At 34.9% G+C, this 16865-nt stretch overlaps 1 protein-coding gene across 9 annotated transcripts in view; it reads right to left on the bottom strand.

Annotated features, from left to right (window-relative positions):
- The window catches only part of MYCBP2 (MYC binding protein 2), a 200107-nt gene that overhangs the window by 89016 nt on the left and 94226 nt on the right, over positions 1 to 16865 (bottom strand). For all 9 annotated transcript variants that reach the window (XM_082062862.1, XM_082062863.1, XM_082062865.1 and 6 more), the window contains exons 27-40: positions 15425 to 15516; positions 14248 to 14382; positions 14083 to 14166; positions 13313 to 13409; positions 11282 to 11474; positions 10399 to 10673; positions 9280 to 9501; positions 7408 to 7599; positions 6083 to 6289; positions 5192 to 5323; positions 4480 to 4658; positions 2771 to 2913; positions 1850 to 1950; positions 345 to 563 (exon numbers count right to left, since the gene is read on the bottom strand). In XM_082062862.1, the coding sequence (XP_081918988.1) occupies positions 345 to 563; positions 1850 to 1950; positions 2771 to 2913; positions 4480 to 4658; positions 5192 to 5323; positions 6083 to 6289; positions 7408 to 7599; positions 9280 to 9501; positions 10399 to 10673; positions 11282 to 11474; positions 13313 to 13409; positions 14083 to 14166; positions 14248 to 14382; positions 15425 to 15516 (2271 nt within the window). The remainder of the gene's footprint in view (positions 1 to 344; positions 564 to 1849; positions 1951 to 2770; positions 2914 to 4479; positions 4659 to 5191; positions 5324 to 6082; positions 6290 to 7407; positions 7600 to 9279; positions 9502 to 10398; positions 10674 to 11281; positions 11475 to 13312; positions 13410 to 14082; positions 14167 to 14247; positions 14383 to 15424; positions 15517 to 16865) is intronic.

Genomic DNA, 16865 nt, shown 5'->3' with positions numbered 1-16865 from the left:
TGAGACATGATTAGACTTCCAACTTCTACAATCTGTACAGTTAGAGCAAAGAAACTGTCCACGACAGCAGGAAAATGTAAGACCAAGTTTTGAGGACTTAAGAGTAGATCCCTGCATTAGGACTTTAAAACTACACTAGTTTCCACTACAATTTCTACTACACATACTGTAAAAACAGAGGTTTCCCCAGAAAGCTGAACAGTAACAATAAACTGTCTCCTATATTAGACCATATCAATTATAACCCATAGCAACAATTTTTCAGACCGTAAATGTGGACAAAACTAAACTCACGGGCAAAAAGCTCTGAAGAAACGGCATGCACACTTAGCAATTGTGCTTACCTTATAGTGCGTAACGCAGGCAGGTTTATAGGGATGCTCACTTTCCACAACAGCATAGTGATTGGAGGTAGTACAAGCTGAAAGCCCTTGCTCCGGCTGGTTCCCGGTGGTGCTGTCTGTAGACTGATTTGGGTTAAAAGCTGGAGGGGCATATTTCTGATTCAGAACTGCCACAGAAGGCAGTAACTGTTGTACTAGGCCAAAGATCTCAACAGCAACCTGTAACGCAACACCACACACAATGAAGTATTATTTATGACTGTGTGAAAACAATAGCCACAAATTTAGCATCTCTCTACAATGGTTGTTCTGGATATTCTCAGAATGTCACTACCATGGGGCTCTGAGTAACCTAATCTAGTTGAAGATGTCCCGGCTCATTGCAAGGGGGTTGGACTAGATGGCCTTTGAAGGTCCCTTCCAACCCAAACTATTCTATGGCTCTATGATTCTACAACTCATTCAATCATTTTCCAATTCTGTGTCTAAACAATCCTGACAGAAAAAGCATCACTCCATTAATGTCAAATACTCCTCTTGGCTGCTTGCCTAAGTTTAAACAAAAATCTGCACACAACTGTGAGATACCTTCACTAAAACATTTTCTACTAAAAACCCGTAACATTAGCAAACAATAAACGTGAGCCAACAGAAATCAAATACCACACTGAAGTCATAATCCAGTTATACTTTGTTTTATAACAGTATTAATATTGTTCTTATCACACATTCAATGCATTTTAATGCACATAGTGTCAAGCATCACATTGTTCTCTTGATGACATTTTCAAGTAAGACGAACACAGCTAAAACAAAACGCTTGGTGCTAAACACCAGTTCAGCACAGTAACAAGGTAACTGAAATTTCAAACTATTTTAATTGAAATGAAACTGCTGGATTTTAAGTGGCCAGTCCTCTCTCCTCCCCCTTTAAAGAGAAGTCAGAAGAGAGCTTACAGTTCATGAAAAAGTAATAAAAGGCAATAGTGCCTACTAGCTGAGGATTAATAGCATTTGTAAATCTAATAACAGATTTCAAGACTGTTCCAGACCAGGCACATGGAACAATGCCACAGAAAAGTAAGGTTGTTTTTATTTGTAGCAGACATCTTCCCATCTCTAAATTTGATAGAAATAATCTTGATTTAATGAGCAGCTATCACTGCTTTGGATTTTTAATGTAAAAATAAATTGATATAATATAAAAACCATTTAATCCCACCAAAATTCATCAACGAGTCATGAACGCAGATCCTCCTAACTTCTTGTTTTTTCTTACAGTTAAAACCTGTCATCTTTTCCTCTGCTTCCTTAAGGTATTTTTTTCATCATGACCTGTTTTTAAAATTCTTAACTCCTGGAAAATTCGTAAGGAGTCACATGGTCAAATATAAAGTACTAATTCTTAAAATCATAAGACATCAAGGTGCTCAGATTTTCACTGTAAACGTTTTCCTTGTATAATAATCTTAAATTTCTTCAGTAATTTCTATTGAGGATCATACCTTGGGAATAGCTGCTGCTACTGGTCCTATGTAGGCTATTATGAGGGGAAGCAGCATTGAAAACAGACTGGAAGAGCTGAGTAGTTCTGGAATGTCTTCAGCTAAATAAAAATAATTCCAATACAGGTATTATTAATAAACGTACCATGGTTCAAAACACATCTCAGTTTTTTGCTTTGCTTCTTATGAGTTAAACTTAAGTAAAAACTATTGTAGAAACTCTTAAAATTATTTTTGTTATCTAAGCATTATCAAATTCTAAAACCGCAAAGCTCCCCTGAGATAAACATGTCATTATATACAGTTCTCTGTTAAAAAATTTCCTCCTCTTAGAGCATAATTTTATTGCATTCTTCACCATTTTGTGAAACTGTTCATACTTTCTATGGTATAAAAGCTAGCACAGTAAGCTCCTCCCAGCCCTCCAAATCAATTTTCTATAGCAGTACGTAATATTCTGGACACTTTGACTAGAATGGCTGAAGACAGTAGCATTAAACCATTCAGTTTTAAGGCTAATGTCTACATTTCTCAAAAACTGAGGTTTAAGTGCTTATAAACACACTACATTCAGTCTTCCTGATTACCGCCACTGTGCAAAACATGCAATAACATTTGGAACTGACCCATCCCAGCATACCTTTTGGTAATAAAGAAATCTACCAGCTTTAATATGATACTTGCTAAATTGATGAGGAAAATTATATGAGGTATCTGCCTATCACATCTCAAGCCCAACTCAATGACTTAGAAAGTTACTCACAGTTTGATACCTACAGGTATGACAGGTAAGAAAAATATTCTTTGGAAAGCAAAAGAGAAATATCACTATTTTTGTATCACTAATATTGTACTATTACCTCTTGCTATCAGAGAAATTTTGAAAAGTAGATTTTGAAAGTCAATCTTCAAAAGCCTTACCATCTACAGCAAGAGCCCTGTGCAACAGGTCCTTGGCTGCTCGTACAACAGCGCTCACAACAGAAAGAGCCCTGCTACAATTTTTATCTTCTTCATTAGCTTTGTTCAAAAGCTGTGATTGCAGATCTCCATCATACTCACTCCTGCATGGTGGATTAGGTAAAGTGAGTTCACAAAATATAAAATTATATTTTACAACCATGAGTGACTTATCTTTGACAAAGACTAAATAAAACAAAAAATTTATGATAAACTAATAAAGAAAACAATCGAAGAAACCACAGAGGATGTTTTGGAGGCAATGCCTCAGTGTTAGCCCCTTGCAATAATTTTGTTTTTATTTGGCACACAATAAGGAAACCATGTTTCTGAAATGTTACGTTTCTTTTGACTAGATGCGTTTCAAACCACAGAAATGTATTAATTTCTATGCTCATGCAAGTCCAACCACCTATCTTGATAAAAACAGAGTAATACTAAATGCATCACAGAAATAAGTAACACTTTCAGTGGATATTTCTGCAATATCATAACAGGGAAAAGGTTTTTCCGTCCCTATTCTAAAGATTAATTTTGGTTTTGAAATATTATCTTAGACTTACCCTTAACAATTAGTTTTTTTCTTTGAAATCCACTCTGTATGTCAAATCAGATTCTCCTAAACAACATTATGTACAAAACTATCTCAATAAGGTAGATGAAGGATCTGGTTTGACTTGCCTTTTCAAAGCAGTTGAATGATAATTACAAACTAATTCAAGCCCTCAATATGATAGTGATTCAGCCTTGGCCTAGACAACCAAAATCAGTTAGTCAACATGCAAAGCAAAATTTCCCATTATCTTTTGGATTTCTTTGTTGTTCAGAAAGATCTGACCTTTCAAAACATCATTCCAAGAACATTGATTCCAGGACTGACACCTCGGAATACTCAAAAACTTTACTTGGAGCAGTTCAGTGCAAAACAAAGATACCTATCCTTCTCTATGACTTAAATTAACCATTCTTACAAAAAGATATTTTTTTTGTCGCCATGAGTAAAAGGTGTAATACATTTTTTTGCTGTATAGATAATGGTAGTAATGCATATATTCAGGTGCTGTCACATTTTAAAAATCACGTTTTCGCAGATGTCAGGATAAGCTCCTCAAAAATGAAAGAAACACTTTCTGCAAAAGCATTACCTTAAGTTAATTCCTACTATCACCTTGAAAGGCTAAAATAAAGCTTCCTTGCAGGACAGTTAGGTGTTTCAGTTTTCTTTAGGCAGTTGCAATTTATCTTTTTATAACTTTGAACTCTACAGTAAGAAAGGAGACAGTTCCTATATAGACAGAGTTTGCTTCATTACATGATGTAATCCTTTCTCACAACAGAGGAAGGAACTGAATGAAACCAGAGAGATTATAATGCCACTGAGTAGCCTCTCAAAAATCTCTTAGGTTATAAAAAAACCCAGAGATTGAAGCAGTGCATCATACCAGTCTCCCATATTACAGTACAACTTGTGTCCCGAAAACCGTCTTCACTAAATATCTTAAGCTTCAAACCACACTGGATGATCACAATATTGCTGCTAAAGAAGCTCTTTACTCCAACACGCTCCAGATGTATTTATTTCTGTTACTTCTCAAAATCAGATATGGTATAATAGCACTACAATGGTTTTATTAACTGTTCTTAGAAATGGATCATGACAACACACAAACCTGTAATAAAGGATCTGTGGAATCTGTCCTCGTGTTTGGTTTGTGCCATTACTGCTCAGACTGCATGTACTAAATGTAAATGTGACACCATCTGGACACTGAACTGTCGTCATTCCTCCATCTCCGTTGGCAGTTCGGCTTCCATAGTTCCGCAAACGAACGGCGTATTTCACATTCTCCTTAGAAAAGAGAGCCAGTAAGCAATATAAACCAAGTATATAAGTTAGGCTTCATGGTATTATGAAATCTGTTATTTTACATTAATACTGAAGGGTTTGAAAAGTCCTTCAAATCACTCTGCAAATGAAGTTAACTGAAAACAATTCAGCATTTAACAAAAGCCAGAGCTGTTCTGTGTTCCCGAACTATGGACCATAAGTAAAATATTACTGCTAATTACTTGAAGAGTGACCAAGCACCCATGAAAATTAGCTACCAAATTACACACGAAAAAGTCATCCATTCAGGAATATTCTAAGTTACTAAGAAATTACAGTCTATTTTATGCTATTATAAAAATTAAGATTTAATTTCTTTCAGATGCCTGGATTTGAACCTTTCAGTTACAGGGAAAAACTGAGGATTTCTAAAGCAAATTTATAAAGATTAATTTGTAAATGTGTACACAAAAAAAAATTTACATTGAATATTCTGATTTTTGTTACCTAAAGAAGCAATATGAAAACTACAGACATGCACTTCTTTTGTTTACCTTCAGTGGCACAACTTTGTCAAGTCTGATTTCAGCAATATCACTGGGAGAATCATCTGTGGTGTAAGTCCCTTTAACCAACTCTAAAGATGTCCATCTATGAGAATGAGTTGAATCTCCAGTATGATCGCTCTGATTCAAAGAAACAAAGCCACTTCAATATGTTTTTAATGTAAATATTATAAAATGACATTCACGCAACTGCGCAAGTCATGCTCTCATGTATAAATTGTTACACACAGCATTACAAAATAGAACAAACCTGGAAAACCTGTTCAGAGTCAACAATAAAGCCTTTCCGCTAAAAAGGAAATTATTGAAATTTTCCATAGCAACCTACGCTTGCCCTTTGGAAGAGATTAGAACAGTCGATTAAAGTGAAGAACCAGGTGCAAAAGAACAGAGGTGTGTCCTCATTACAAGAACACACAGTGAAGTTTCATGCTTCTTTTAAGAGAGTACTTCAACAGCACACAAAACTGCAGCTATAGTGCAACCATGCTGGTAAGCTACCCCTTTCTTCAAATGTTGGTTCAAAATGTTTTCTCTTGGTCTGCTTTATTTTGTATTTTCCTTAGTGGTTTGCTGAGAGAAAACTGGTGCTAATGCACATTTAGCTCTAGGAAGTGAAAAGCCCAGTATACTTCAAATTTTATTTGTAATAAAGTAAGATCTCAAAATCATATGCAAGAAAAGGACCCTATTAGATATGGCATGTAGCTTGCCATACCACAAAAACCACCACCACAAGGAAATTAAAAAAACCCACTACTGTACTGTTGCACTGGTAGACTAGACTGTATAAGAACGCAACGATAATACACTGTAAAACATTATGAAAAACTATGACATTACTTTTGTTCAAACTGTTTTTTCAAATGCAGTACTTACATCATCAACTAGTACTTCCAACTCGTACTCATGGATCCCCCCTCCACCATAAACAGAAAATCCTACAACAACTACACCAGGTTTGTCGACAGAGAAACATATTGCATCAGGGGATCCATTCCCAGTATTCCAACTTCTTCCCTGGCTTGTTTTAGTGAATCGGTTTGGAGTGGATTTGACAGAATGGAGAGAGTTGAGCCCATCAACCTGTAGAAAGTCACATGCAAGAAACAGGAAAAGGTAATGCCTGAGGACTAGATAACTTTAATAAAGCAAAGTTAAGTGAATTAAATTACTACATTTTCAACTGGGTAAATTTTAACAGTCACTTGATAAAACACAAAAGATGTCACTATTGGGGCTTCTAGTCAATACAGACTAAAAAGAAAACATAACTTCTGGTAATTCTGATTCCTAGTTTTTTCAAGTATTTAAATACGTGTTTCATAGGATGACTTGGCAGGAAGGATAGCTTAACTGTACCATACTTCAAGAAGATGACTTATGTATTTTTATCTTAGGTAAGGCCACGATCAGAGGAAAGATACAGATCTTACATAACAGGAAAAACATCTTTAATCAAGCTGTTATCAAAAGTTGGGTTCTGCTGATACTATGCAGGCTGTGAAACACCTTTAATCAAATCAGTGTTGCTAAATGATAGAAATTTATTTAAAGTGTCATAAAAGGGAATGTCTATGATTATGAATCTCTGGATTTTAAAAAGCTGAACTCAGTACCACTCTCAACTTTTGAATAAAAAGCAAATAAACTGGAAAAAAACTCTAACAAAGCCTTGTAAAAATATAATACATACATTACATAACGTTTAATATATAAAGGAAGAGATATGTAAGGAACACCTTACATATAAGGGAGGAAGATGCAATGCATAAAGAAAAAACATTACAAATTCTGACAGATAATCAAAAGCAGATAGGCTTGGAACTCATGAGGCACCCAGGATACCAGAGGCACAGAGATGTTCAGGGATGTGGCACTGCCACCAGTGAGCACTGAACAACTACATATTGAGTGTATACATGCAGAGACATGCATGCAAAAAGCGAGGTACTTCAAACAAAATTGCTATTTTTTAAACAATTCACAGTATTCTTCAGCCGTAATGAAATAGCAACAGTACTTCCCTAATACAGAGTACTCATGCTCTTAAAACTATGTTAAACATCTGAAACTAAAAGAACTGAGAATTCCAGCATCTACCAAAGATCTGCATACCTATATAATTGCTGTCACAACCTATATCACATTCATAATATCCTTGTCCCGAAAGACTTCTACTCATGATTTTATAGTAGCTTTACCTCAGATCCTAACGCTGATGCTGTAAGCTCACTCACAATACTAGCAAGCAACCCACAGGTATTAGAAACCAGATGTGAAGAGAAAAGTTCATTTTCTCTTCTAAGGCTGTTCCGTACTGGCAAAACAACAATGACCAACATCTTTTCCAGCACTTCCCGAAAGCTTGTCATCCCTGAAACATTTTCTTCACTCTGCATTACGAAAAGAAAAATGACAGATGAAATTGTTCTTACTTAAAAAAAAAAAAACCCACACATTTATTTTCACATACTATAAGCATTAGGTAATAGAAAAAATCATGACTACTTAAAAATAAGAAATGTCTAGGATAAAAAAAAAAATTCCCAAAGCTATCATAGTATGTATTTCTCTGTAAAAAAAACCTGATTAACAGTCTTAATTTCCAGAATGAAGTGGCACTGACTTAGCTTATTGCATTGGAAAGATATATAGGTGTCTTTCTCAGGAGAGGTCCTTATAGCACTCCTTGTCGTAGTATCTATAACTATACATTAGAAAACAACAGATATATTACCACCTACGGAACCTTTCATATCATTGTCTTCCCAATTGTCTAAAGGAAACTGAGAAGCTTTTTGGTTTGGTGTTGGCAAAGAGAATCTTCGGTGCAACCAGGTAAGATAAAACCAGTGGCGAGATGCTTATAAAAACAGTTATCACTTCACTGAATGAAGACTGTGAAACAAATCTAAGCTTCAGCATCTACTGTGTCTTCTCCCCAGCAGTGACATTCACTGTTGTTCGAAACAGTTATCCATACTGGAAGTCATGGCCAATAAGAAAAAATAAAATCAGGTCTATGGATGGAAATCAAAGGTTTGCCTTTTACACCATTTTGTCTCCCAAAAATATCTAAGTACTGAACCGATAGGGAAGACAATCAGGTCAAGCAAACCTGCACAGATAGATAACTGCACAGAACTCAGTCTATTGTTGGCAGTCAAGAGGCAGCTGTACCCAAGATGGAAATATTATCTTTGCATTTAATAGCTTTTGGTGGTTTTTATTCTTCTTCATTAATTTGTGCAGGTGCTTTTGAAGCCTGTGAAAAAAATTTAGCATAAAAATGGCCTATAGCAAGATGTTGCACAGCTTAACTGTTTATTTAATGAAGAGCAACTACCTTTTGAACTTTTTTCCTAAGGTCTCTGGTTGCTTGCATTTTTTGGCATCGGAAGGCTCAACAATCATCCTTTATTTACTTTCCTATATAATTCATAATTTCTTAAGATGTTACCCCTCTTGTCTTCTAAAGCGAAGAACACTAGTAGTCCCATATCTTTGCTTATCATCTTTACCCTTTTTCATTACCGGAAATCTATTTTAGAATAACAAAACTACAAATACACAGTGTTCATGAGCCCTTGATTAGGAAATGGTTTAATAACCTTTCATAGAAGTATATGAACGGGGCTTCCTTTGTCCACCTGCTTCTTGACTCCTTTAAAAACTCCAGTTTGAGACATGAATTATTACCAAAGCTGTGTTGATTCTTCCTCAAAACACAATCTATCCACATGTTCATTCTTGTGATCACATTAAAAAGCTGAAAAACTGTTGCAGAAAATACTATCCAAATGGAAGACAACTCTACACTATATCTCTGCAATTAGATATTTCAAAATAAATAAGAATAGTTTTTGCTTAGACATTCTCCAAACAAGAAATAATTGGAGTATTTCAGACCAACAGATAAAAATTGGGTAAGATAGCAAGGTTCTGAAAGCAGCGTTGTAGAAAACACTCCAGCAAATTCAGCTACAACCTTATAAAGCTAGAACTTCAATTTACATGACTGTTTTTTGTTGCAAAGTAAAACAAGTAGCTAAATTTTTAGAATATATCCTAACCTGACTAAGTTTTTCCATGTGTGAAACCAAAAGAGGAAAACGATGGGCCAGAGCAGAGTCATTCTCAGTGCTAACTTGTTTGACCATTGATCGCAGCAACGCCTCTCCATCATAAGCGATCGGAAAGATCGAGGTCAGTTTTACTGATGTGTGGCAGAGAGCAGACATAACGGCAGCAAGGAGTCGGCTACTGGAGGTTTTGAAGTTTGCTTCCTGGATGTCCTAAAAACATTAAAATAAATTAATACAGTGGCACCATTGTGTTCAAAGTAAATGACAGAGAACCTACTTTTGACAGAAACTTTCCAGTTTTTTTAGTAATTATAAAAATAATCTAGATGAAGGATACCATGTTCTGCCAGCTTTCCTGTGAATTTATCTTCTAAGCTTCCATTCAGATCAAATTAGAGTAAGTAAAATTTGTTGGTTGAAATATTTTAAAACAAACAACCCATTTAAAATTACTTTTGAAATGACGGCACCTATTGATAACCAATCACTTACTACAATTAATCAATGTAATTACAATAAAATATTAAAGAACTGATTCTTCATTTTTCTATGTTAAATGAATTTTCATGCAAAGAAGCTTATAATCTCACTGTCACCAATGCAAGCAAGCAACTACAACATCTATATGTGGGATGCTCATTCACAATAAGCAGAATACTTAGAAAAAAGCTGTTGATTACAGGATAATATTGCCAGCTTCTCGTGTACTTTGCTGGATCAGAGCACTGTTGTAACATTTAATAATGAGAAGTTACTCAAGTATTACTGATGAGCATAAAAAATGCCACAAAAAAGCAGGTGCTGACAGTTACCAGCACCACAATTTTTTTCACTGTCTCAGAGAGAATCTTACTGCTAAGGGAGCCAGAAGTACCTGGGACCTTGTTGAACTTGGACACATTTTACAAACAAAACACAACACACAAACAAACAAAAAAAGAAAAAAAGAAAGCTAATCCAAACCAAAATTAACAATTATTTAAAAAAAACAAACCAGAGCAGAATTCAAGTTGCAAACCAGGATAAACACAGAAAAGGAATAAAGGTTAGGCCCTTAGCAAAAGGGCCAACTATGTTGTAATATTTACTTCTGCCACTTTACTGTACCTGGTCTAAACAATTCAGCAAGTCACAGAGACATGCCCACTGCAGAGCTGGTGTTGGATAAAAGGAATGAAAGCAAGCTGTGAATGTATTATGGCATTCCTGAAGAACAGCTTCTAAAAGACTGAGGGGCTGACTGAGATATCCTTGTGGATCGTTGTCCAACTTCACCATGCAATGATCAACTCCTTCAGATAAAATTTTTCTCAGCAAGGTCCTTGTTTTTCCAATGCAATCTGCCAGTTTGCTGGTTTCTTCTACAACCGCCTTAGCCGTAGCTAGAACGTTATATAAAATGGAGTATTAAATGTCCAATAAATGAAATATTTTCATATTCAAATGTACATTTTACATGCAAATAAAACAACTGGAATTTAGCAACACTGATGAATCTACATTCGGAGAAGTTAATTTCAAAAGGATAACAGTGGAGGGTGTTTTATACATATATAATAATATAATACAGTGAAGAAACCTGAACATCAGAAACTTACAGTTTTCCAGTCTTTATGTTATGAATACATTATTAATATATTATGCTGTCTTTCAAATTTAAATTCTCCTCACTACCAAAGTAGCTACTACGCACAGAAACAGGAAAAAAAGAAGTTACAAATAGTTCAAAAGGACTCAACTGTGAAATGAAACAAGAAATTAACTTTAAAATACACACAAATTACAGTAAAAATGCGTGGTGTTGGATGCTTGGTTATGCAGATAATTGCAAATATCCTATTACTGACAGGAAGTCTCTTAATTGCTCCAATAAAACCAACTGTATAAGCAATTTCATCTTACAGCATATCCTAAAGGAAGATCAAATTTTGAAATTCCTGTAGATTGTTATTTGCTGATAAATATGAAATAAGTGAATTAAGCGGAATACCTGATATTGGATATATTTCACAGGTGTAGACCCTCAGCAACCTCAGGCAGCAAGTGCCCACAAAACGCAACCTTTCCAAGTCCAGAAGTGTAGCAGTGTATTGGAAACCTTTAAGTCCACGAAGTTCTTCAACTCCCAGTACCAGTGTTGTCCAGCTCCAGTGAAGAATGCTCAATAAAGATTCAAAGCATTCCTATTTCAGGGTATGAAGGACACAGAAGGCAGATTTTGTGTTAAAAACAAGAAGTGATCTTTCAGTGTCAGAAGATGAAAAGGAAATAGCATCTATATCCATGTTCATTATGAAAACGTGTTTAGGTCTAAACACATCTACCATATGACACATAAATCCTATTTGCTTGAGAATACAAAAGAGCACTGAGGACGGAGAGACTAATACCATGCTAAAACAAATTTATAACATATGTTATAATACTATTGTGTGTGGAATTCTCACAGTTATTTAAGAACTAACAATTGTTTGTATTCACTTGTAATACAGATTTTTCAGTAAGTTTTACTCGCTTCATCTGCATATGAATAGTGTAACACCTGCTTTTAACAGAACATATTCTTGTCGTAACAGTAAAGACTTCACAGGGCTGTCTTTGCTCTGCTTTAAACAGTTATGATCTGCAGGACCATGGGAACTATATCACATTTACACTACTTGAAAATTTAACAGAAGCGCATTACAATCCACAAGAAATTCGAGAATTTAAGAAGTTGATAGCTTCATAAAGTTGTATCTCAGAAGGCAAACTACAAGTATTCACTATTGAATACCTTCGAGCTGCAGGTATGCCTTTTAGCTGCAACAATCAAGTTGTTTATACAAAGTTAGTTATAAAATGCCTAATGCTGCAGAAATCCAAAACTTTCCTCTTATCTCAGTTCACATCTGTGGTGAGGGATAACAGCAGCAAGATAATGAAGAGGAAGGATACAGCGCAAAGTATTAAAAGCCATAGGGTTCATAGCTTAAAGCAAATATTTTTAAGCAAACATATATTAAGAGTAGCTATTAACAGGTCAATAATATGATTACTAAAAATGCAAATTTTGTAGATAATACATTTCTAAAAGAAAACTAGATAAGATCATCCTGATCATTAGAGAATACTAAAGAAACAGAGAATACATAAACAAGAGAAAGCAAGCTGGTTAAGAAAACTGAACTGCAAGTGTCCATATGGAGGCAATAACTTCAGTGTAACTATCAGTTGAGAATATTGACAGTATCTGTAATGCAATATAAAATATAAACCAGGATGGAACTGAAAATAAAATAATCATTGCTTGTAACAGATAAGGAAGGGACTGTACTTCAAAAACAAAGACCGAATTTGCCTTATCTTGCATAATACTGCATTTCAACTTCATGCACTATTCCTCAAAATTTGACTAACCTCCTTGTATGTGAAGAACTGCAGAGTAGATTCTATTAATGGCTGCAGTTCACTGTGCCTATTAACACCCCTTTCCTCAGCCCATCAAAGTTTCATTAAATGCTACCTCAGTGTGCATCAGAATGCATCCAAGAGGAAGATGAATCTCACCAATGGCTAATAAATGCCAGTAACTTAAAACCCACAGAAGAAAGCATATAGTAAAGCTCCCTCAAACTCTAAAAAGCCTGCTATTAATTATATTCATGTCTAGGCAGGGAGTAAGGCTTGTACATTGAATACAATCAGTAAGTATGAATTCAACCCACCCCACACCTCCCCAAAAAAACCCAAACTAAGTAGCTCACACATGAAAGTAAACTATACTGTTACGTTGTAAACAAATACATTTCTAAGCTCTCATCCTCAGGTCAATACCAAGCTTAGCTTAGACTTAAGTTTACATCTGAAATCTTGAGAAAAAAAGTAAAAAAAATACAATGTTCTACATGTCAGTGTACCTAATTCCTGCTTGATAAAGCAGACAGAAAAAAATCATTTGTTATTTCCACATGTATGTCTTTCAGTTTTCTAAACAGGAATGAACTTGCAGGAAACACAGAAGACCCTTGATAATACTCACCACTGAGACAGTTCTGGCAAAGGATCTCTTTAAAATATGCACAGGTTCACTGGTCTGCTGTTTTCCTTTGGATGCACTGCCATCACTTGTTGGTAGCCTGGAAGAACAATTTAAGAACTAACTTGAAATCCGCATCAAGTTTTTCCTGTTTGTATCGTTCAAGTGGAATGAAGAGGGAAGAAAAGTTTAATGTAATTATAAAAAAAAAAAAATTGTTCAATTTCAGCATAATTCCCTCTCCAATCCTTCTAAAACCAGCAATCAAATATCTTAAATTCTGTTCAACTGGCAGAATTGTGACAACTGATAAAGTTGAGATCTAATTATCTATGAAATTAGTAGAAGTATTTACTGTATTTCTTCAGATGACATTAAGACTAGAAATGTTATTCCTTGAAGGAAACTGATTTTGTGGAGCCACTACTATCTGTTTGATAGTATACTACTCCTAAACGGAGGTCTACTTAACAGAATACTTCCCAGCTAGAAAAAAACTGAAGCATGTCAGATGAAATCATGAGACTCTACTGAACTAAATTTAAGTCTCAGAACATAATGTGTGAGCAATCACCTCTTAAAGAAAAACTGCAAAGAAATAAAGAGTGGTATAATGGATTTATTATTTTTCTCAAAGACATCAAGTTTTCCCCGAATTTTTCAGATATTGATATCCTTAGTTTAATAACTTCATGAAGCCTACACTTACTTTAACAAGGCCTCTGTTTAAAAACATGGCAATAACTTGTTCTAAATAGAGGTCAAAATATTACCTGTATAGTAACTGCGGGATCTGCCCAGCATTAACATCTGTACCATTATTTGATTTCTTGGAACTTTTAAACTGAAATACAACACTGAAAGAGAATAACCCAATTATTATTCAAGCAATATTAGATCTCTTATTTTGTGTTAAAAGATATAGGAAAAAAATATACCCATCATCTGTAGTAATAGAGGCCTGTCCATGAGATCCACAATCACTGCTTGGTCCTGATACTCTTGCCCAGGCCACATACCACCAGCCAGCTTGCAGGAGTACTGGTTCATCAAACATCATTGCATACTTCTCTCTGGGAAAAATAAATTTTGAAAGAGATATAAGGAAATTAGTTTTTATATTAATCTTTAATGAATTACCCCCACTTATAAACCAAAATTGAAAATTAATAGAAGTTATTAATCCAAAGTATCTATTTATATTCAACATTAAAAATATTTAATTGAAAAATATTGTAGTAATTTAAAAAAAATAATAATTCAGAAGGACCTACAAATGCCTCAAACTATGTTGATCTTGCATTTTGAAACAATCAGATATCAAATGCCAAATAGAGTAAGGAGAGATTAAGTCAAATTAACACACAATAACCCAATTACATTTAATGCATAGTACTGCAAGTGAAGTATTAATTATATTATTTTATTTCAGAAAATTCTGGCTTAGTTTTTGTAAGTGAAAGGAGCTTAAACATAAATTCTTAGGAATAACACATGAATATGTAAGAAAGTAACAGCATATATATTTATGGTTATGGATACATAAGAATTAAACCAAAAAGAATTAGCCATGGATTATCTAAATGTTAAATTATTTCATAACAGGGAATGAAAAAGCAGCTAAAGTATGGCTAATGCCATCCATATGAACAAATCTTTCACGCAATAACTACTTTATTCCACAGAGCTGAAGCACAATAACCCTTCTTTTAGGCATGATAATTTCATATTACAGTAAGTTTAATGATGAGTTGTTTAACACAAATACCCATTTGCACTTGAAAGCATCCTTTTGATAGAAGCATTCAAAAGAGCTGCTACAACGTTGTGTCTTCTTCTCATCATAGGAATATGGGATTTGACTTTGATTTATACAAGAGCAAGTGTGAGGTGATTTTTCCTTTTAATTTAGTACAATAATGGCTTGGTGAAGTATTTGGTGGTTTACTATTTTACCCAACACACTCTGTTTGAGTGTTTTACATTACTCGCTACAAATTTCTAATGATGTAGATAATACCTCTGCTGATATTTAATATTATTTTAATATGTATATGAAGAAATTAAGAACAAAGATCAAGAAGTAGGTAGAAACAGGTGAGGAAAACATCTTACCTAGCAGCACAATCATATGCTAAGACATCTGTTTCAGCAAGAAGGTCTCCATCAGTCTCATGATCTCCTCCATCTGGACCCAATTCAAACAACTGGTGGAGTAAGAAAAAAGGTAAAAATATGTCTTAGCTGTTAGAAACCTTATAATAGCACTTTTCCTGTCTAGAATTCTGGAAATCCTTTGCAACTACTTTTTCCATTTCGCAAAAGTAACCCCTAGTTACTGCCACTAACAGGCAAATTCCTACCTGGAACTCAGAATTTCGTAATATCATTAACTTTTAAAAAATAGCAATTCACACTGATCTCACAGTCCTATGCCCAGGTATATTCCTAAGTGGAGAACCTCCCTAAATCTTGCAGGCAAGTCAAATGCAGAGCATCTGAAAAAGGCAAAGTTGGGTGGAAGGTGCAGGCCTTCCGCCATAGATTGAAATGCACTGAAGATATAACTCAACTTCTCCAGTAAGTGGCAGCTTGACTGTTAGCAGAGCTGGTCAACGGTGTTACAAACAGTTGGTGACTAGGACAAAAGATGATACCTTTCTGAAAAGAACATGTTTCTTACTCAGTCAAAAAACACTTATAGAGTTTGATTAGTTTGAAAAAGGACCTCAATAAATGTCTATGACATCTCTTGCAAACGCCTGTTTAATAGAGAGTTTGTCTGTGGTAGGACTGGCAAATCTTATCTTGGCTATAAGCTAATCCTAGACAACCAGAAACAAATTGAAAAAATAATACTAGAGTGCTTTCACAGGTTTACTACTTATAGTATGAACATTAGTCATGCCTTTTTTTTTTTGTTGTTAAGTTCCTTGACTAGAATGAAGTACAACTACTTATCTTGGATCTCCTGTTGTCTTATGCAAATGTTAGTACTAAGCACATATCACCCATTTCCCTAAAACAAACTTCAATACCTATTCACCTGAAAACAGAAAATCAATAACCCACTAAACAAAAAGTAACAACATATTCTGAATATACACATATAATACAAATCTCAGACAAATATTAGATCCTTCCTTTACAATGTTTTTTGGGAGCTTCTGAAAACTCCATTAAAAGCAGGAACAGAAGCTAACTGTCAGAAACCAGGACTCTGTCATCACATTGTCTATGTGAGTTTTTTTTATCCAAAGCCAGCTTTATTTATTTAAAATCAGCACACATGCTCCAGCCCTAACCATCCTTTTACTTGGCACAGAGCAGACTTAAATATGTTTGGTGACATTCACTCTCTGTTGAAGAATCCCAGCTGAGAAGTCATCCAGAGAAAAATCTGAGAAAGAGGTGGCAGGGACAGTGGGAAGCAATGGCTCAGCTGGTACCAAACGAATTCCAGCTACTGACAAATGCTGTTTTTCTGTTGTTGAAAAGCCATCCCTTGTGTATTTTGACATAGGACATGATTCTAACCTGAAGTCCATAACACCAA

The sequence above is a fragment of the Streptopelia decaocto genome (genome assembly GCF_964273445.1).
Source record: "Streptopelia decaocto genome assembly, chromosome: 1".
NCBI classification, from domain to species: domain Eukaryota; kingdom Metazoa; phylum Chordata; class Aves; order Columbiformes; family Columbidae; genus Streptopelia; species Streptopelia decaocto.
Note: the sequence above shows the minus strand (reverse complement) of the source record. Positions and strands in the feature narration are given on the sequence as shown.